Source organism: Acartia tonsa, chromosome 1 (genome assembly GCF_053477335.1).
Source record: "Acartia tonsa isolate MP-2025a chromosome 1, ASM5347733v1, whole genome shotgun sequence".
Taxonomy (NCBI): Eukaryota; Metazoa; Arthropoda; class Copepoda; order Calanoida; family Acartiidae; genus Acartia; species Acartia tonsa.
In genome coordinates this window covers 49,617,446-49,640,140 of record NC_137260.1, presented here as the reverse complement: position 1 = coordinate 49,640,140, position 22,695 = coordinate 49,617,446, and the positions used below count along the sequence as shown (strand labels likewise).

At 38.8% G+C, this 22,695-nt stretch overlaps 1 protein-coding gene across 1 annotated transcript; it reads right to left on the bottom strand.

Moving 5' to 3' along the window:
• Positions 1-1,377: 1,377 nt before the first annotated feature.
• On the bottom strand, positions 1,378-21,691 carry LOC145322933 (histone-lysine N-methyltransferase SETD7-like). Its single transcript, XM_080165306.1, has 14 exons — positions 21,641-21,691; positions 13,639-13,706; positions 12,710-12,765; positions 12,175-12,254; positions 9,347-9,421; positions 8,671-8,739; positions 8,199-8,265; positions 7,526-7,626; positions 6,533-6,632; positions 4,736-4,831; positions 4,276-4,358; positions 3,758-3,823; positions 2,011-2,100; positions 1,378-1,695 (listed from the first exon to the last, which is right to left on the bottom strand). Exons 1-14 carry the CDS (start codon positions 21,655-21,657, stop codon positions 1,524-1,526), a joined length of 1,140 nt encoding a protein of 379 aa, XP_080021432.1. The 5' UTR covers positions 21,658-21,691; the 3' UTR covers positions 1,378-1,523.
• Positions 21,692-22,695: the final 1,004 nt, after the last annotated feature.

The window sequence follows — 22,695 nt, the reverse complement described above, 5'->3', positions numbered from 1 at the left end:
ATTTTAGTTCAATATCTGACCCCATTACGCACGTTTCGCTAGTATCAAATTATTTTAAAAATAATTTTTTTATTTACTATATTATAAATTTAAATTTTCTGTTTTATGAATATAAATTTAATACTTTAATATAATTCAAATAGCAACATGAAATAAAAAAAGAATTTATTCTTCATGCAGTAAAATAATGGGTCATATCGTTCTGGTCAATGAGAGTTTACTATTGATTATTGGAGCACTATGGGTTTTAAACACTTAATATTTGGAAAACTTGAGCTCATATATAGACATTTATTTCCAATATAGATCTGTCATGGATCTTGATGCAATAAAGCAGGCTGTTTTGTACATGTTAAAAATTGGAAGATTTCATTAATTAAAAGTTCCCGCAAATATAAGTATTAGATAAAAGAATGCAAGTTTTATAATTTACCGTAATTTAATTTTGATTTATTTCAAATTGCTGTACTATGTTAATCTAAAATGAATTGCTAGTTTAAACAAGAATTCATGAAATATAGAAAATTTTTATTTTATTCTTTAATTATAATTTATATTATCTTGAGTAAAAATATAAATTCAATTGAAAATAAAATTAGATTTTGTGTAAATTTACATTTATTCATAGACTGGAAATTTGTTGACCTATTTCAATTGATTTATAAGCAATAACGTTATTAAAATTTAACATCATTTAGATGAAGGATTATTAAAGTTAATGTAAGTATTAATTTTGTGCCCAACAGTCCTAGGATTCAATTATCCAAGAATAAAGTTGATATGATATTAATATCATATAAATTGACAAGGGCTCTCTTGTAATGATTAAAGAGTTGCTACGCTATCTATATGTGTCCTATTGTTACAGGACTCAACGAGTTTAACATCATTTACAATAGCAGCTATCTGATACAAACGGGCGGATTTACCAAAAATGTAGATAAGTTTTGATTTTGAAAAAATTAAGTAGTTTTCTTATATGTCTGTCTACAGCTAAAAATGACTTTAAATATGCAATTATTTTTTTCCCAAAACAATGGATACTGTTGGAAGTAAATATTCTTGTTATTTTATAAGTGTATGACATAAATTTGTGTTTAAATTTTTTTTGTCAATTGGGTCAAATATAAAATTTTAAAAGATAAAAACTATTTGATGTCTAATTTTCCTTAAACATCTTAGTATTTATTTAACTGTTGTCCTATATTTAGTAGCACTTTTAGAATGTAAATATTGTAATCCAAATATGGACTAATGAATAATGAATATACAACTTCTTTGGTTGTTAATAGATTTCTAGAATTTATAATAGGATTGCTTAAAATTAAAGGAATAATAATTCATCTAATATTTTGCAACTACTAAAATAGAAAAATCTTAACAGCATATTTCAAATTTATTTGTTAAATCATGGTCATAGATTTCATATCATATATATACGTTACATTAAATAATGATCCAGTTAATTTTGTAAATACACAATATATATTTAAATATTAAATAAAAATTAGTAATAAATTAAATCAGTCTCTGCAACAAATATTTTCATTAATACATTTATCCTTTTCTGTTTGAGCTTTAGCTATAATTTCAGTGACATACAGTTCTGCCTCTTCTTGGCTATATCCTCTTTTTGATATTAGGAATTCTTTCAAGCAGTTGATATACCACTCTGGTGCTTTTCCAATGCCATACCTAGAAGATTTAATTTTTTATTTTATATCAGAAGTACCAGTCGGTACAGAACACCCCCCCCCCCTTTATTTGAAAATCAAAGGGTGAAAGGGTACAAAGAAGCTCTGCTAGGTTTATAGGAACGCAGCTATAGGCTCTATAGGGTTAGTGTGCTATGTTGGGGTTTAGCTTAAAGAAACAAAACTACTCCACCCCCACACTTTAAAATTAAATACCAATTAAATACAAAAATGAGGGAAAGGAAAAGGGGTTATGAGCTTACTAGGCAATTTCAGGGAAAGCATCAAACTTGAACATCAAATGATGATTTAATACCTGTAATCTGTAGTGATCTCTTGTCCAGGCTCCAAGTTATGCAGGGCTATGACACATCTTATCTCGCCAAATCTTGGATGTGTTGTATACCTAAAAAAAAAGCATGGACATTGACAAGAAAAAATTAAATTAAATTATGTTACCCTTAAATTTTTTTAACGTCTAACAGCCGCCTCTACATAATTATAATTAATAATTATCCGCAGACATTGTTTTTTTAGACAAGCTTTGATTTTCATTCAGTCACTATGCTGTTGTCTATACTTGAAAGCAAGAGCTAAGTCATATCAAATAATGGCAGCTTTCAAGCACGAATTAAAATTGGCTTTATAATTAAACAGAGTTGCTTTGTAGAAAATATTCAGTTAATTTATGCATAATCATTAATCAATACTTTTAAGTTAAACGTATATATTCATGGAATAAAAAATAAATGTTAAATATCTTGTTCGTTAGAAAACACGTTAGAAAACGTTTATTTTTATTGGTTTCTATGTGAGAATATAAAATTGATAATAATTTGATTAACTGTGATCCGGGTTTGAAGCCGAGTAATATACAATATACACATTTATATTCAATTTAACAATATGATTTGTAGATGTGTAGCATCTCTATAACTTTAACAACCCGATTTAATTTTTTTTATTTGTCCAATTTTTAAAATTACTGTTTATGAAGTGAAAAAATAAATCAATACTTTGTACATATTATAGATTGTACATTAAAACCTTATTTTTAAAAAAATTTTGACCATTTTTTTATTCTTCAAATTTTCCAAGAGGACAACTAAATTAATCAAAAACTCTCTCGTTCTCTCTCTTTAAATGTAATAAATGTAATCTACGCATCTATGACCTTTTTCGGCATTGTTTAAACAACTAACGATAAAAAAAGTTATTTACATTTTAATTTATATTTATGTTTTTATCCTGCAAGATTAAACAGTTAGGGAGTTGAATCCATTTTTATAGAAGCAGAAATATAATCTATGATTATGGTTTGGACCCTCTAAAACTGTAATCTACCCTTCCACTTTCCCCTCTCTTGGTGAAGATATCTTCAATGCCGATACGATTTTTGAAATATAAGATTCCACTTTTGTCTCTCTTGTTGAAGATATCTTCACCAAGAGAGGCAAAAGTGGAATCTTAAATTTCAAAAATCGTATCGGCGTTGAAGATATCTTCACCAAGAGAGGGGAAAGTGGAATCTTACATTTCAAAAATCGTATCGGCGTTGAAGATATCTTCACCAAGAGAGGGGAAAGTAGAATCTTACATTTCAAAAATCGTATCGGCGTTGAAGATATCTTCACCAAGAGAGGGGAAAGTGGAAAGGTAGATTATAGTTTTAGAGGGTCCAAACCATAATCATAGATTATATTTCTGCTTCTATAAAAATGGATTCAACTCCCTAACTGTTAAACTAAAGTTTGAAAAAGGATGTCAATAACAATTTCCTGAATTAGTAGAATATAATAATTTACGGAAAGTAACAGAATATTGTGACGCTTATCAGAGCTAGTTTACCGCCTGCCTCAGCCGCGCGGTTACGGCTGAATTCAAATTTGTGGCTTCGGTCTCTTGTGGTTGCGACTGATATTGGCGTAGGTTGAGGGTTGCTACGGCTGGATTTTTAGGATGAAGGTGGCTACAGCTTAGCTTTACTTAATTAAAATTTAGAGGCTACAGTTCAAAGAGAGGGTTGGAGCCGCTTTATAAGTATAATACAAATAGTTACCTACCCATAATAAGCACTTGGTTGGAAGCTATGGCACGCCTTGTGGCCTAGTGTTGCACAATATGTTGTCCTAAAGAAAACAAAAACTATTTATTTCTTATTAACTTATTTACAACCTAAAAGACCACATGCTTAAGTTTTTTGTTCTTAAAGCAAATTTAAACTGTTCAGACATTAGTTCAAATAATTATTAACAAATATAAATTATAAATTGGCGTTACCATCGAGACAGACGTCTGATAAAAAATCAATATTAAATACGCTAAACTAAATTAGAGTTTTTGGGCTTATTATAGAGATTTTTTGTTTTTAATAATATTTCTCATTGTCCTGAGAATTAACATTTAAAAAATAAATTAAAATTTTGTATCAAATAAAAAAATTTGGAACGAAGTATTTGAAAAAAAAACTTATACCATGCTATTTCAAAAATCCATGTGCAAGTGTTTTAATTTATGGGAAGATAAGATACTAGAAATATTTCGACTTTAAAAAAGAATAATGTTAATAATTACGTTATACCTTATCTCTGTAGGAATATCAATGATCTGTCCATCTTTTAATGTTATGGCATAATCACTTTGCCTGCCATTCTTGTCTTTATCCTGAATATTTATCTCATTTCTTCGATTTACAATAAAATTTTTATGATCCTTACATAAAAGAGGTAGGATGTTTGTCTATCTTTTTTTACTAAAAGATACCAGTGATATGGTTCTCCTTTACAATGCAGTTTCTTATATGTTATCAAAGGAAGGTAGCTTATCTCTATAATAACATAATCAACCCTTGTAAAATCTGCCCCCTCCAGAAATAAATTTAAGGGATGTAAGTTTAGTTTCACCCCCTATACCTCAAATGCACCTAGAGACCACTAGTAGCAAAGCCCATATAATTAACTTGAAACACTTCTCGTGTCAAACACTTTTCTAAAGTCAAACTGCTTATTAATAGCAAAAAATATAACCTCAATTTAATTTACCTTTACTCCGGCAAAATAAGCTAAAAGTTGACCGGCCATAACACTTCTGGTGGTAAACAGTCCCTCTCCGGCTTCAGGTATTAAAGATTCTCGCACCTAAAATTCCAAGAATAAACATTAATCAAAATGAATATAGTAATTTTCCTGAAAGTGCCTTGTTGAGCACAGAAACACTCTTTCAGCTTATTTGAAATCGAAATTAAAAGAGTATTTTTTTTAGGTGAGGTTAGGTTGTATTGGGTCCTTGGTTTATTTAAAAGTTTTATAGCTCGACAGCCACTTTAAGGGAGAGTGCAAATCCTTTTTTGGATCCCCTTTTTTAAATATGTCTTTTGAATAAAAAAGATAACTGTCATTTCAACTAAATAGACGTAGAAAACTATTAGAATTAGAATGATGGCTAATGAAAATTTCAAAACATTTTTGCTCATTTAATAGTTCTTATATCTCTTAAGTAATTTAGTTCATCTCATAATAATTTGTTTATACTGGGTCATACTTGTAATTTTACTATTTATAAAATCTATTGTTGGTGATAAATTTTATTAATAAAATATTTAGTTGCAGGTATAAAGGGAGTAATATTAATATATTATATCTTGTCATCAGTAATTTACAGAGAGGGTAAGTTCAATGGCGAAAAATTGATTTTCTTTCAAATTTTCAAGCAAAATTCTCCCAAAAACAGACCTTCACAATTGATAGGGAAGAAGATTAAATTCTCATACAATGCCTTTCACCCAGGTCTTTCAATGTTTCAAGTAAAATTCTCCCAAAAGCAGACCTTCACAAATATTAGGGAAGAAGATTAAATTCTCATACAATGCCTTTCACCCAGGTCTTTTAGTATATTTCAAGTAAAACTCTCCCAAAAGCAGACCTTCACAAATGACAGGAAGAATATAAAATTCTCATCTATTGTCTTTTCCCTGGAACTTTTAATAAAGATTTATTATGATTATATATCAATTCTTTTGTTTATTTTTTTCGAGATTAAACCAATTACAAAAGATCATTTAGTAAAAAAATCCAAGACATCTAAAACACAAAGTAGAATGATGTCTGTCCGTCCATCCGTCTGAAGCTTAAGATCTCGGTAACCGCTAAACCGATTGGATTCTACTTTTCAGGGAATATACCTACTGGTCCTGTGGTGGTTTTAGGCTATTTTCTTGGGGGGTGGGACATAGGTGCTGCACCAACACTTCTTTTTAATTACCTCTTGGGGCAACGCCACGAGAGGCTAGAGGCGAAGCCGCTAGTTTTACAATGAAGTGAGTTATAAACTTGACATTGACACTATATCTTTTATTTTAAGTATACAATAGGTTAGATTTTTATTAATTTTAGTTATCAAATATAAATTGAGTATTTTCTATATATTTTTACTAGCGGCTACGCCCCTAGAGGCCTCTAGTGGCACTTTAAATGTTTTTTTTATATTTAAAATATGTCTATTTTGCGTTTGACGTTTATGTTGGCGTTGAACTCTCTTTCTAAAATCGAGTACGTAAAAAAAAATTCGTTTTTTGTGATTTCTCTTGAGAGGGTGGTGGTACCCTTCTCAAAAATAGTTTTGAACCTTCCCGGGAGAACCCAATCGGTTCAGCGGTTAGCGAGATCCTTCGGTACAGACACACAGATACAATATAAGTTTTACTTTTATTAAAACACATTTTTTTCTGTTTTGTTTTTGATTAAAATACAATAATCATACAAATTTAACAGAAGTAAATTTAATCTACAGTTCTCCTATACAACTTAGAAGTATGCTATTTATAATTGGAATAAGATTACCTCGACTGTTCTATGCTCATAAGGATCTCTGTAACAGTGCTGGTTTGCTACAGTTTCTGACATATCAGTCAATGGACAAGGTATCTTCATCCCACACTGTCTACAATAAAAATTACATGATTGGTATAATATGTCTAATGAAATTTGAATGTGTATTTTCAATGATAGTTATTCCATTTTCAGAAATTATTGGTTCTGGTCATATTTAACAGAATAATTGAATTTTATCGGTGTTAAATTGACAATAAAAGTGGTAAAGTTGTATTTTTGCCAGTGTTAAGAATATTGCCAATTAGACATCTAATAACGAAATTGACAAAAACACACCTATTTTCCTATAAAAAAATCCAGTGACTGTACTTGCTAGTTGCAGAAACAGCAGTACCCCATTACAATTATTTACTTAAAAAAATTAAATGCAATGGTTTTCCAGAGCTGGATCTTTAAATCCTTTAGTGTTGCGCCAGATCGGCGCACCTAATATCAATCTTTAAATCAAAATGACATTGGCGATCCAGCGCACCCAGCGGTTCACCCCTGGCGCGGGGTGAACCGTATTAAATAAATAAATATTTTTTTCAATTAGTTTTAATATTTTATTGCAAAACTATTGTGAATACATTTTTATAACTATTTTTAAAATAAATTATATATTGTTTTATTATAAAACAATATATAACTTTATAACTTTAGCCGTGTCAGTACGATATTTTATATAAAACTTTATATAAAATACTGACACGGTTAAAGTTATGAAGTTGTACCGGCGCGGATCAGACCGCGCCAAAACTCTTTTAAAGATCAATGTTTTTTAGCAGTGGCTGTGGCTCACCTTGAGCCCACCTACGGACCACCTTTGGATCGCTCCGATCTGGCGCACCACTAAAATGATTTAAAGATCCAGGTCAGAATCTTTTACCCAGCCTTTACTAAAGATTTAAACATCTAAATTAAAGAATAGATTTAAGAAATTAAAATTTATCATTGTTTTACCTAAGTGATGGTATTAAAATTGCTTGGTTGCTGACAGCTCCAACTATTTCTGCGACCTCTAGATCACTAAATGCCATACAATTTTCGTCAAAATCCCCAACCTAAAGGAATAATTATAACAATCGATATATTATTACTTAGATGTTACACAAAAGTTTCATGTACTCTGATAAAGTAATACTCGTAGCTGGCTAAAATAACTATACCTGTTTAACACAATCCCCTCTCCTCCTACTGGATAAACGAACTGACCAAGTCTTGTATATAATCTATACTGATAATCCTTATACTAAAGTAACAGGATGTTTGTCTGTTTGTTTGTCTGTGTGTCTGTACTGAAGGATCTCGCTAACCTCTGAACCGATCGGGTTCTTCTTAACAGGGTAGATTCTCATGGGTTCTAGGAAGGTTTATAACTATTTTGGGGGAGGGTACAACCACCCTCCCAAGAGAAATGACAAAAAAATCGAATTTTTTAACAAATATATGGGAGACTTTAACGTAACATAAAGAGGTATCGTAACATAAAGAGGTATCGTAACATAAAGAGGTACCGTAACATAAAGAGGTATCGTAACATAAAGAAGTAACGTAGAGACTTTAACAAACAAAAACATCTAAAGTGCCACAAGAGGCCTCTAGGGGCGTAGCCGCTAGTTATAAAATATAATACCAGAGCTGTAGACAAGTCTGGATAAATGAAAACTGAATTTCTCATTATATCATCTTTGTAATCTGAACATGTTGCAATTTTTACTTAATCCTTTTCTTTACCTATCTATTTCAATCAGAGAGAAAGGGAACATTAGACTGTAAATTACACAGGTACCCAAAGTTTTATAACTAACTAATCTAATTCATTGGCTGAAAAAATTGTGTATTAAGGATCTTTGTCTATCTTTGAGTGTACCGAAAGATCTTGCTTATCTTTGTTTTCAATTTATCGTCCATTGTCTTATCCCCTAAGACCCCTGAATTTAATTAATTTAGTTCTATAATATCATTTACTTTCGAAAGTTTTCAAAAGAATTATTTCTTATAAAGAATAGTACATTTTTGGTAGCAAATCTATTCTACAAAACTTTTCCATTGTTGATACAACACTAAGTTCAAATATTCTGTTTATTTGGATTAAGCTTCCTGAATTTGCACTGGATAGAAACCAAGAATGATATGCTACTCTTTTCCATCGTATTCCATGCTTTCTACCATCTCTGAAATAATAAAATTTAAATTAAGTACAAGAACGTTTCCACCACACAGTTGAATTATTAGATTTTTAAAATTTGCTAGTGATAAAATCATTCTCTATTATTTTTAAATGAATTGAAAATTATGGGTGGTAGTTTATTTTGCCCTACCCTAGATGGCGTATACCTGAATTGCCTTAACCCTTCGTACATCAACCCCCCCCCCCCCCTAATTTTAGAATAATTTAAAAAATATGGACAGGGTTTTCTGTGCTCGACAAGTCACATTAAGGGAAACCGCATATAACCCTGTATAAGGTAACAATGCACCAACTGTAAGGCATGTTATGCACACATGTGGCTAATACATACTATCTATTCAAATGAAATTGTTTTTATTTTCTAAAAAAAACTATTTATGTTAAAAGTTTATGATAACTGCGTTCAAGAGTTATTTAAAATACATCCAAGGATGTCAGCGTGAATGAGGAGCGAAGCTTATCGGAATGGGGAATCTTCACATAAAAATCAGCAATACATCTTTAATAGCAGCCGAGAAATTTTTGTTTCTTTACGGTTATAAGGACAAACGTATGACAGACAGACAGACAAACTACTATAATAAAGTTACCTGTAACGACCAATTTCTGATAACAGCAGGCTTTTGTCTAATTTTGTATATACTCCTGTTTTTACTTCTTCTCCCCTAAATTATGTAAAAAAAACATGAGAAATTATAATGTACAAATATTCCAATTCTTGGAAAAAGCTTGAAAATATTATATTTGTCAGAGTAAAAAAACAGAGAAAACTCAACCCAAAGACATATGGTGAACAAAAATAAACAAAAAAATATCTTTACACTAATTAAGTTTCATGGTAAAGCAAAATATCAATTGTTAAACATTTTTTAGCATTAATTTCGTTGATGGTATAAGCTGAGTTCTTAATAATTGTATATTCTTTAGAGAGATGTAGTGTAGACTCTTACGCCCCAAATCAGCACGTAACTGCTTCTAAATAAAACAGTCCATTGTTTTGTTACTTAACAAAATAAATTCAAAAGAATAGAGTCAATTGATAAAATGATTTTATTTTTTTATCACAATTTCTTATGACTTTACTTTTTAATCTCGAATTTGTTTCATCCTTTATTAATGACTTACAATCTGGTTCTCAATTTTTTTTCTTCATATTTACTAAAACCTTCACCCATGGGTTTTAGTCTATTTTTGTGAGAAATGTTTTCCGTCCAATTTTGTTTAACTGACAACTTGATTAGAGAAATATATTTTGTCATCTTGTTTTTTTTCTTTTCTTTACATCTTCAGGTATAAATATAAACAAGGATGACAACATCCATAAAAGCGAATCTCTTAAATCCGAAGGAAGAATAAACGAACAATTTTCTTGTAGAGTGATAGAGCTTGATTAGCAAGAAATTAATAAGTAAGGCTAAACAAAATTGTACATTTGTTGCAAAATTATGCAAATGCAGGTTGCAGTAAAAAGGCATACTTTTATTTTCAGAATTTCATTATAGAGAAGCCTTGCTTATAATATTGTAGGAATCATCTATCCAAAAATCAGATAAATAAGATAATTATATAATTTTCAAAAAGTTCTCAACAACATGTTTTAAATGGACATATGGACTTTCCGGTAACGATATAGAATTGCTAGGCTTTCTAAATCGTACATAATTGTTATAGGAATCATCATGCAAAGTATGAAATCGATATGACAATTCTAACATGTCAAAATAACCGTTACGGACATTCGGACCTACCCTAATTTTACAAAATCTTCGCTTTCAAAAAGGGTGAATATATTTTTCAGTTCAAACTGGTAATATGTTTTTTCCTTGGAAAATATATCATTTCTATGTGCAATAGAATTTCTTCAAAAGCACGGCATCTTTAGATATAAATCTCCGTGTCTTACATTTTCCTGACCTAAATCTTAATTCTAAAATCAACAATATGTCTCCAATAAAATAAATAGAGTTTTTAATATTTGATGCAATACTAAAATTCATACTTTTATTGTCTTTTATTGTCATTTTATCATATTTGAAAAAGTTTTAATGTTTCAGATCTGGCTAATTACTAAACCGATGAAGTTCTCCATTATAGAGAATCTTCCATGAAGGATTCTTTTCATTTTGTATTAAAGTCTTGGAGGTTGTTTTAGTCTATTTGTCTGACTCACGCTCCCCCAGAAGATAGAGGCAAAGCAACTAGTCTATGATTAAGAGTAACTTAGGTTATTTGGTTAGAACAAAATATCTCTAAAATGGCTTTTACAAATCAGTTATGCTCCACAGGGAAGACTCATATATCTCTTAGGGTAGATTTGGGTCTTTTTCAACTGGAATAGTCGTAAATAACATACACTCTACCTATATTTTTGTAATAATGTAATTACTGTACAATTACATTTACATATATTAGACAGATTATTAGTTTTAGATCTTACCTAACCTAATTTGACTTTTTTTTTACTCAAGAAAAGTGACAATCTTGGTTGTTTTTAAAATAAATGTATAATTATAGATATATATTTAAAATCCAGATAGCTACTAATGGGGACCTTTTTCGTCTGCTAGCAAATTGCTTTCTGCACTTTTGTAGCGACTTGGCTGTGTTAATATTTCTCACGCTATTGGCGGACATTCAAAGACCTAATTGAAAGTCGGTACAGGGTCCACGAGATGGGGGACATACAGTTATTTAACCCCTTCCCCTTCTATAGTTTTATTTTAATATTTTAAAAACAATGAATTGCCTTTAGATATTTTTAAAGATAAAAACAATGAAAATAGATGTCTAGAACATCTCTAAATATAATAATTACAAATTGTACAAATACAAAAATAAATGAAGATTCGTTTTTCAAAATAATGTTGACCTATTTTGGGTACATTACCAAATTATTATTGTAATAATTAGATTTTCTTTGAAGATAACACAAATAAGACTGGAGTGTTGGAATATTTTAAATTAAATATTTATTTTTAGAGTGCAAACATTTCAAAACAAATTATTAAATAATAGGCGAATAAATTTTTCAATCTACTGTGGTCTATGCACTTTTGTTATTGCGCATACAGTTTTTTAGTGAAACTACAATTTCATTTCGAATGAACAGACCACCAAACAACCAGGAAATGTAGTATCAACAATTAGGAGAAAGGGTGCTTTCCTTCAAAGTGCCTGTCGAACACATAATAATCCCCCCCCCCATGAAATTAAATGGGTTGGTATTTTTCCCCCTTACTTTATTCCTATCTATTTAAAAAAAAAATATTTAAGGGAAAATGCCTGGAAAGTAATCATATCATAAAATATGTATACTTTTGATTTTATTTCTAAGACTTAAACATAATGTGAAAGAGGTTCAACCCCCCCCCCTCCCCCCGAAAAGAAAAAAAAACATTGAACCTGAAGTGTTACGTACCTGTAAAATGCATATTCAATAGTTCCATCTGGATACTTAGTTGTTAAGGTTTGATCACCAATTTCTACTTTACCTCCATCCTGAAGTTAATCATTATCCTATTAAAGAATAAAAAGATAATACATACAATATCAACATGAAGCATAAATTATCAGTGTTTTATTTTTTTGTATTAAGTTGAAATTGCAGTTGAAATTCAAAGCTTGTCATGAAAACAAAATCTTAAAATCCCCTGGATATCAAAAACTGACCTTGAAATGGCAGTCCTCTTTTAAATTTTTTTTCAATAAATTCAAGCAGTGGCCGAGCCCTGGCAAATACTTTAGTATCAAATACATTGATTGAAATTAAAGGGAGGGGTAAGGGGCAATTTTACTTTAGGTCAAGTTTGGTTAGGTCATATTGGGTTTAGTACAGCCCATCAAAATTATATGTAGTACTCCCGCAGTGGTTAGGCAATAAGAAAAAATCAGTATTTTTAATTTAATTCAAAACAAATAAATTTATAAATGTAAATACTTTAAAGTTTACATACCCCCACTAAAATGTGGTTCTTAACTTCGGGTTTACTTATTTCTTCGTGTTGCTCATCTGTAAAAAAAAATTATTGCATATTTTTAAAGCTTAACTTTTAATACATCTACATATGGTAGATCTTTTTGTAAATTATTGCTACTGTATATTAAGCTAATTTATTGAATGTTTCAGCAGTTACAGCTACGAAAAATCTGCTTTATCAGTCGGATGGGGTCAGCTAAGGCTAAATAAGGCTTCGGGTGAGTGTAAAGAAAGAGACGTTTAGCAGCTGATGCTTTGAGTGGCTTAATTAAAAAATTTGTGGCCGAGGCTTCCAGTGGCGCATCTGCGTGTGAGGCTGAGGCTTGTCAGTGGCTGAGAAAGCCGCGCAGCCGATTTTGAGGCTTCTGTAAGCCGCGTGGCTCATGTTAGACGTGGCTGCCGAGCCCTGGTTCGATAAATCGATAGGATGCGTACTTACGTAATTGTAGAATAGCTTTGCTTTGACAACATGACCTTATAAAAGCATATTCAAATGATTTTATTTTGTTTAAAAAACAGAGCAAAACCTTCTTAATTAACATTTAAACAGAAATCTTTAATTCATTTTTTTTCAGGGAGGGAGAGGACATAGGACTGTAAATTACACTGGTACCCAAAGTTATTAGGTATTGTCTTATTGTTAACCAAAAACTTTGGGTACTTTCATTGAATTTAATTCAAAACAATAAGTGTCCAAACTTTTCAACCCATTTTACAAGAGATAAAATTTTGTTTTTCACATTAGATATATACACTTATTGTACATCCATTGATTCTTGAGTTTTATAAAGATTTGTTATTTTGTTAATAAATTTCTTCAGAAATAAATATTCTTATGCAGTTTTGATTCTTAATTTTTGATACCATCTTTTGAGTAGTTTAATTAATTAATTAGATTAATAATACCTTTGTATAAATTGTTAATTTGAACTATGCTTGAAATATCATCCTTGCTCAAAAACTTCAGCCACTGTCTACAAAAAATTTTTTTAACGTGAAGCTTTTCTACATTTAGGGTCGGTGTCCGTCCTTGGGTCCGTAAATGATACCTCATGTTTTTAAATTAAGCATATGAGAAATGTTCAATAGATTTAAACATATAAAAAAAATGGGTTGTGGGAAAATTTTCCCTTTGAATTGTTTGTCAGAATTCTTGTTCCTTACTCCTGCTAGATGTCAAATGCGTCGCTGTGTGGTAATACGACAACCAGACGGACAGGCAGTTTACAGAGTTGCTACGCTGTGACTTATCATAACAAACCCACTGCACTAATCTTATTATATCACCATCTATCTCATGACCGATGTTGACCCCGCTATCTAGCGGTCAAACTGGCCTGCCTAAATGTGGGGAGGGACTCAAACATGCAGCTATCACGCGCCCCTCACGCGCTTATATAACCGGGAGGCGCTGCCTCCCCTTTTACCACCGCTGCCCCCACAGCCTGTCTACCGCCAGGAGCTAAGCCCTAGCGTCCCACACCCCCTTCAAACCTAACCATTGTTATAATCTGTTGTATATATATAGTAAACATTGCTTGTAAATATTATTCAGTTAAATATATAATTTCTGTATGACTAAATCCTGCTAGTTTGTTTTGGTAGAATAATTCAAGGCTAGGGCTCGTTTGAACTCGAACTCGTTACCCTGTGGGCCGAGAACGCTCGGCTTACCAGAACTTGGTGTCAGCGTGTTTCAATCGAGCCTTACAGAAACTAGCCTATTCTACCTCTGATTGGACCCTTTGGCAAGTAAGGGGACAATCAGCCGCCAACTGAGAAGCCAACTGACCCGTGAGACGGCCTTTTTAGGTCGAATTTCCATCATTTTGAACGCAATATGTGGGCCTCTGGCCTACGGCAAGCAGATTTAGCCTGCTAAAAGCGCCAGTTAAGACGCTTTTTCCGTACCGTGTAGGAGTAGCGCTAGGTGCGCAGCCACGGAAATCGGATAATTTAGCTCAGACGGCTACAGAACTGAGTCTAAATTGGCAAGTGTATCTGGGACAAGCCCCAGGACACCCAGGCCAAACCTACGAGACAGACAGCTGGGTGCTGGTCTCCTTGAGAAGGCAATGTGTGGCTGCGAAGCCTCAGCACACAAGTAAGCCCTACCACTGCGACGGATAGCAGATTTTGAGCCACAGGCACGGCAGGACGGGACATTCCCTGCCGCTGCCTTCCAGGATTCGAACCCGAGGCGCTGTAGGACGGGCCATTCCCTGCCGCCATTTTCGGGATTCGAACCAGCGGCGCTGTAGGACGGGTCATTCCCTACCGCCGTCACCCCTCTGAACCTTGCAGGACGGACATTCCCTGCTGCCAGTGCTTCCAGAATCACCCCTAGAGCTCCTAGTGATAACAACACATAAGTGTGTATAAATGTCAACCAAGTGATAAAAAGAAATATAAAATTGTTGACCCAGTGATAATTAATAAGCTCTAGTGATTCGAAGCTACAGTCTAAGCCACCATGGTAAGCGATACCACCATAGCTGCGGTTCGGCCACCACCGAAGTTTCTGCCAACCCCAGCCGAACGGGAGGCCCCCTTGTCTCAAGGGCAGGACCTCCACTTCCCCTGCCACATCAGGGTGAGGTTTCCTACTCCTGACCCTGCCCAGCATGTACAGGTTGATGCCATGATCGATTCTGGCAACCGTGTACCAGGGTCTGCTGTAATCTCTGAACACCTCATGCACGCAATGGGCGTGCAACGCATGTTGATTCCGGACAACACCCAAATCCTGACTGCTAACGAGGAAGGCCAGCCCCTCCAGGTAATAGGAAAATTGAAAGAATTATATATGGCAGTCTCACACACCCTTATACTCCATCTTTACCATGTGACTGTGGTCCGGAACCTCTCACACCCTCTGAACCTAGGAGGGTATTTTCTCAAGGAGTTCGGAACTAGGCTCTGTTTCGACATGCAACCACCTTGCTTGTGGGTGCATGGGGAGTTTATCCCACTCCGTGGCGTCCCCATTGACCGGGAGACAGCCGAGAGAGAGTTGAGCTATGAGGGGCCTCTGCCAGGCCCACTGCCAGAGCAGCCGCGTGTGGTCGAGAAAGGCACGCACTGGGTGGATGCTGTGCTCAACGCCCATAGGGGGGCCAACCTGCTAGCCATGGGGTTGCCCCCAGTGCCCAAGGTGCCGCGGGAGAACCTGCCAACAACGTTCCCTGAAATTGCCAGCCCTCCAGAACCAATCTTCTCCGCCGACACCTTTATGAACGGCCAGCCGTGTCCACCTGGCCCCCTCTACCTGGGACCCCCAGCCAGTCAACCAGCCAAGTCCGAGTCCAGACCCGTCAAGTCGCGGTCTGATGCACCCGGAGCCACACTCAACTCCCAGGAATCAGCCTCTCCCGGCGCCGGGCCCGTCAAGTCGTGGCCGGCCGCCTCCGGAGCCACGCATGGCTCCGCTGCCTCAGCCTCTCCTAGCACCGAGCCCGTCAAGTCGCGGCCGGACGCCCACGGAGCCCAGGCTGGACCCAGCGCCTCGGCCTCTCCCAGCGCCGAGCCCGTCAAATCGTGGCCGGACGCCCTCGGAGCCACACTTGGCTCCGACACGTCAGCCCCTCCCGAGGCCGAGCCCGTCAAGTCGCGGCCGGTGGCTCCCGGAGCCGAAGCTGACCCCACACCAGCCACGTATAGGCTAAGCGCTGTCACTCCAACTGACGGCCAGCCACCCCAACTTCGCACGGCCAAGCGGGTGGTCTTGCCTGGCCGCGGTGTCATGGCGGTCCCTGTTGAGTCAGTAGGCCACCGCACCAAGGATGCCATCCAACTAGCTGCCCCAGAACAGAGGTTTGGGGAGGATCTTGTCATCCCAGAAGGCCTGTATGCCCACAGGCCTGGATCCGCCACTGTGTTTCGAGTGCTGGTGGTGAATGAAGGGGAGACGCCCCTCCTGCTGGACGCTGGCCTCCCAGTGGCAGGGGAGCTGGTCAAGCCTGACATTCTAGAGGTTTCTGATAAGCCTCCCCCGAGTCTCCACTCGTTCCAAGAGCCTGTTGAGCCCCCAGACATGCAGGAGTTGTGGGAGGCCCTTGAGATGGAAGACAACGAGTTCCTGCGCAAGGACCCCTTGCTCAAAAAGGAGGTTTGGACCATGTTATCAGAGTACAGGGACGTCTTCTCCAACTCTACCCCCGGCTGCACAGATGTAGTCGAGCTGCAGCTGCGCCTCAAGCCAGGGACCCAGCCGATCCGCCAGAGATTTAGGGATCTGAGCCCGCGGCAGGAGGCTGAGCTGGAGAAACAATTGGACACTTGGCTACAGGAGGGAGTCATAGAGCCGTCAGACTCCGCCTGGAGCAGCCCCTTGGTGCCCATCAAGAAGAAGGACGGGAGCACCCGCTGGGCCGTCGACTACAGAGCCCTCAACAAGTGTCTGGAGCTGGATAGCTACCCTCTGCCCAGGATCCAGCAGCTGGTAGAACGAGCTGGAGGGCACCGCGTCTACAGTGCCCTAGACGCGGTGGCCGCATACTACACCATCCGTGTGTCTGAGGACAGCCGGCCCTGCACCGCCTTCACCACCCCCAGAGGCTTGTATCAATGGAAAAGGATGCCCTTTGGCCTGGCTACGGCACCATCTGTCTATTCCAGATTTATTGCAGGGGTCCTAAACCCATTAGGCACAGCCAACCTCCAGTCATACCTTGACGACGTCCTGACCTTCCACCAGGATACCTGGGCCCACCTGGCTAGGCTCCGGGAGGTCTTGGAAGCCCACCGCAGGGGAGGAATCCGCCTCAAGCCAGCCAAGACTAAGCTGTTCCGAGCCAAGGTGGATTATCTGGGCCACACCCTCAGCCGTGAGGGGATAGCCATGCAAGAGGATTATATTGACCGTATCCTGGACTGGCCGGCCCCCAGCACCCCCAAAGATTTGCTGGCGCTTCTGGGGTTCTTTGGATACTACCGCCTGTTCATCCCAGAGTATGCCGACCTCACCTACGAGATGAATCGGCAGAAGACGGCCAAGACCCTAGCCTGGACACCTGAGATGGAAGCCCAGCTGCTGCAGCTCAAGGACAAGTTCCGTCAAGCCCCCATCCGAGCGCCGCCCAGGTTTGACTTGCCAGCGGTATTCCAGCTCACCACAGATTTCAGCAGCCGCGCCATCTCTGCCATTCTGAGTCAATGCCAGGACGGCAAGGAGAGGCTGATTGCCGCCGTGGGGCGCAAGACAACCGACCCCGAGACTCGCTACCCGTCCTGGAAGGGAGAGATGGCCGCCATTATGTATGGAATCCGGAAATTCCACGGCATCTTGTCCTACCGCAGCTTCCAGATCAACACTGATTCCTCAGCCTTGCTGCAGATGAAGTCACTGAACACATCCACAGGGATGGTGGCCCGCTGGCAAGAGGAGCTAGCGGCCCTAGATTTTACTGTCTGCCACCGTCCTGGCACCCAGAACACCAACGCTGACGCCCTCAGCCGCCGGGAGGACGCCAACATGCCAACGGCCAGCGCCGAAGAATTAACAGAGCAGGCTGAGTATATCCACAACCTTTGCCAGCTAGGGGAGTCCGCAGCCAGCCGGCCCCCTGCCGCCCGACTGGACCCAACTAGAGTACTAGAAGCCCAGACACAAGACCCTCTCCTGCTCCGTGTCCGCCAGTGGGTGGCTGATGGCAGAGCCCCAACCAAGGCTGAGCTGCGCGGCAAGGAACGAGACGAGCAGCAGTACGCCAGCCGCTTCCCAGCCCTGGGACTTGACGAGCATGGTTGCCTCACCACCACTGACCAGACCCTGACAGGGGAACGGACAAGATACCTGCTGCCTTCGGCCCTCCAGCAGGACGCGTTCTTTCTAGCCCATGGGACCCCCCTGGCCGGACACTTTGGGATGGACGCGACTATCGCCCGCGTTGCCATGCACTTCTGGTGGCCCAACCTGGCCCGTGACGTCCGCCTGATGGTTCAGACTTGTCCTGAATGTGTCCAGAAGGTTACCAAGGAAAGGTTGAAGCAAGGGATACATGTACCCTCCCGCCAGGGGTATCCACAGCAAGTCCTGTTCATCGACCTGGTGGGGCCGCTGCCAGAGACCCCAGCTGGGAACCGCTACATCCTCACCTGCCAAGATGGGTTCAGCCAGTTTGTCAGCCTCTACGCCATCCCCAACAAGCGCACCCTCACGGTGGCTGAAGCCCTGCTGCACCGCCACCTGGCCACGTTCGGATGCCCCCTGAAGATCCACTCCGATAATGGGATGGAGTTCACCGGCCAGGTATTCCAGGAACTGGCCTCCAGGCTTGAGATTGGCCTGACACATCCACCACCCTACAACCCGCAGTCCAACCGAGTGGAAAGGTTCCATCGGACGCTCAATACAGGCATGCGTCTGTTCTTGGACAGAGACGACAACAACTGGGAGCCCCACTTGCCTGCCATTGCCTTCGCCTACAACACCAAGGCCTGCAGATCTACCGGCGTGACCCCGTTCCTGGCCTTCTTTGGGAGAGAGGCCAAGCTTCCGGTGGACATGGTGCTCCGGCTGCCAGAAACAGAATATGCCTCGGTTCCAGCCAATGTCCAAGCTCTCCTGCAACGTTACTATGCAGTGTATGATGCCATCCAGCAGAAGGTGGAGGGAGCCATCCGGAGGAGCGCGGCAGCCTACGAAGGCACGGCCAAGTATGAGGTTGGAGATTTGGTCTGGTACCTGGCCCCCCGCCTGGTGCCAGGGAAGGCAGCCAAGATCACCAAGAGATGGACTGGCCCCTGGAAGGTAGTGAGGAAAGCTACAGAAGTCCATTATGTCATCAAACCTGCCTCTCCAATAGCCAGGATCTCGGAAGTTACCGCGCATGTAGGCCGACTGCGCAAATACACTGGAGATGTGACTGCCCACCAGATTCCAGCAGACATTCAAGTCGACGTGGACGGCGACGAGGATGCCACCGAGCTGCCGGTTGGAGCGGCGGCGCCCGCAGCTAGCGACCCAGGACAGTTCCCAGTGCACCAGCCGGCCGCAGCCGCCCCACAGCCCAGCGGCCAGGACCGTGACCCAGTAGAAGAGGACCTGCAGGAGCAACCCAACGAACCACCGCCGCCGCCGCCAGCTCCAGAGCCACCCAGAGATGCCATCTGGAATCCTGATACAGACATGGAGCACCTGCCAGCCAGCAGCGAGCCTGGAGGAGGAGAAGCAGCTACTGCAATGGAAGAGGCCGCCCCAGAGGACGAAGCTGAAGCCATGTGCCCCCTGTTGATGACAGCCATCCCTATCCGGGTAGGAGCTAGGAGGCCAAGCAACCTGAATCAAGCAGGCGCCCCCATGGAATTTTATGCGCCCTCATCCATCGTCATTCCCCCCTTGGGAACCACCAGAGTTAGCCTAGGCCTCCGTGTCCAGCTACCCGCTGAGGCAGAGCTAGTCTTGCAGACGAGGCAAAATTTCCAGCGCCGGGGCTTAGCCGTCGCCAACCCCCGTCTAGAAGCCAACCAGGAGCTGACAATGCTGATATCCAACCACAGCCAGACCGAGCAACGAGTGTCCCGTGGAGCCTGTGTAGCCCGAGCTGTCCTCCATCGAGCTGTGCCCCAGGAAGAGCCTGTCCTGCGCAGACATAGGTTGTCGTATCCCCAGGTTCAAGGCCTGGTGGCTCGAGAGCCACGCAACCCTTGAAGGGGAGGTTGTGGTAATACGACAACCAGACGGACAGGCAGTTTACAGAGTTGCTACGCTGTGACTTATCATAACAAACCCACTGCACTAATCTTATTATATCACCATCTATCTCATGACCGATGTTGACCCCGCTATCTAGCGGTCAAACTGGCCTGCCTAAATGTGGGGAGGGACTCAAACATGCAGCTATCACGCGCCCCTCACGCGCTTATATAACCGGGAGGCGCTGCCTCCCCTTTTACCACCGCTGCCCCCACAGCCTGTCTACCGCCGGGAGCTAAGCCCTAGCGTCCCACACCCCCTTCAAACCTAACCATTGTTATAATCTGTTGTATATATATAGTAAACATTGCTTGTAAATATTATTCAGTTAAATATATAATTTCTGTATGACTAAATCCTGCTAGTTTGTTTTGGTAGAATAATTCAAGGCTAGGGCTCGTTTGAACTCGAACTCGTTACCCTGTGGGCCGAGAACGCTCGGCTTACCAGAGCTGCTCTATGTTTGTTAATTATCCTTTATCTGATCATCTGCTTCGTTTATGGATGTTTTCATCCTTGTTTCCATTGATTTTAGTAAGGTGATGTTCGAAATATGGCACAACTGCAATATAACTCGAAGACTTTTAAAGTTGCACCTGCTGGGAAAGGTCAAATTGGCGACAGTTTTAGGTAAATTAAGAGGAATGATTTGCTTCAAAACAGGTACATCTCATCACCATAAATATTCCACTCTCCGATTTTTATGTGAAAATAGTAACTTAGTAGCTGGTAAACTATAAGAAACTAGCGGCTATGCCCCTAGAGGGGACACTTGAGGTAATTCGGATGAGCAAAGTGGACCATTTTACTTTCAATTTTAGTTTTTAAAAAAGTTTTTTTTTCTGGGGGGTATTACTCTAGGGGGGGGGGGTGATATACTCCCAAAAATAGCTATAAACCTTCCCAGAACCTATGAGTAGCTACATTCAGCAGTCAGCAAGATACTTCGCTGCAGACAAAAACCTTACTACTTTACATAATTATTATATGTATAAACACATTTAATTTTTTAACTATTTATTGGTGGAATACATATGTTTCTCTATAAAAAAAGATCATCACTTCAAATTAAGATGTATAAAATAAGAGTTAAAAAGATATATGTCCATGCATTTTGAATCCTTTTAAATAATTGGATATTAAGGTAGACATTGATTATCTCTGCATATGTTTCCCTAATTAATTAGTGATAAATAAATTGTTTAAGATTACCTAATCATGGAGCTCATTATGGTTAATTATCAAAACATGATCTTTTTATCTGAAGTATATAAGAGAGATTTGGATAATTATGATTAATTATTAGTTCAACTAGTATAAAAACATGCGATACAAGCAAATTGATACCAGATTTGTTGTTCAAAGCTTTAAACGTCTCTGAAATTGTTGTTCCAAGTAAGTTATGATTTTCAGGCAAGCTTCATAAATATCTTTGTATAGATTTATTCTTCGTCCATAGCATATAATGGCAATGTATTCAAAGTGTTATGTAAGAAAAGGGTTAAAATAACCTTAAACCATCCCAAGGCTTAAATATAAAAATCAACCAGTATAACACCATCCCGGGACCCATTTGAAGCTTCCCTTTTGAGGTGAACTCAATTAAGTCAGTAGTTTTTGAAATCTTCAAACAAAAAACTTTGTTAACTATTACTTAATATGGTAATAATGTAACAGGATGTGGGTGTGTGTGTATTTCTGTCTGCACCGAATGATCTCGCTAACCGCTGATGAACCTATATGGTTGTCCTTTACAATATGTACAGGTTTTCACAGTTCCAGTGAAAGTTTATAACTATTTTGTGGAAGGTTACCACCAACCTCCCAAGAAAAGTTAGAAGAGATTTTATAAAAAAAAAATTCAATTACAAAGAACCTTATAGTTGTGCACTGCATATGGATACACTTGCCCTTGTTTGAATTCATATAATTTCACCATCTATTAAGCAATTAATAAGAATGAAGTATGAAATTGTATCACAATAGAGAAAGTTCAGCATTCACACAAGTTCTTACTTTATATATTGACCTGACTTTTAGGTAAATAATGTAAAAGAAGGTAATATATAACGTAACTGTGCAGTCTTAAATAATTTTGACAAGATAAACAAACCTGTGCAGTGGAAAGTGCGCCCTCACATTAGACCTAGCAATTATAGAGTAATCATGTAAAGTCATAAAAAAAAGAAAATGAGTTTTAGTAGATTAGCTACTTATTAGTGTTGTATCATTTAAAACTTGAACAGAAAATCTAATCTAACTCTTAT

Bases quoted from the DNA above. Each gene is read 5' to 3' on its own strand.
- LOC145322933 (XM_080165306.1), bottom strand. The intron at 7,627-8,198 runs GTATTATATTTT...TTATTCCTTTAG, and splicing joins CAGACTTGTCTACAGCTCTG to GTTGGGGATTTTGACGAAAA. The intron at 1,696-2,010 runs GTATTAAATCAT...TAAATCTTCTAG, and splicing joins GAGATCACTACAGATTACAG to GTATGGCATTGGAAAAGCAC.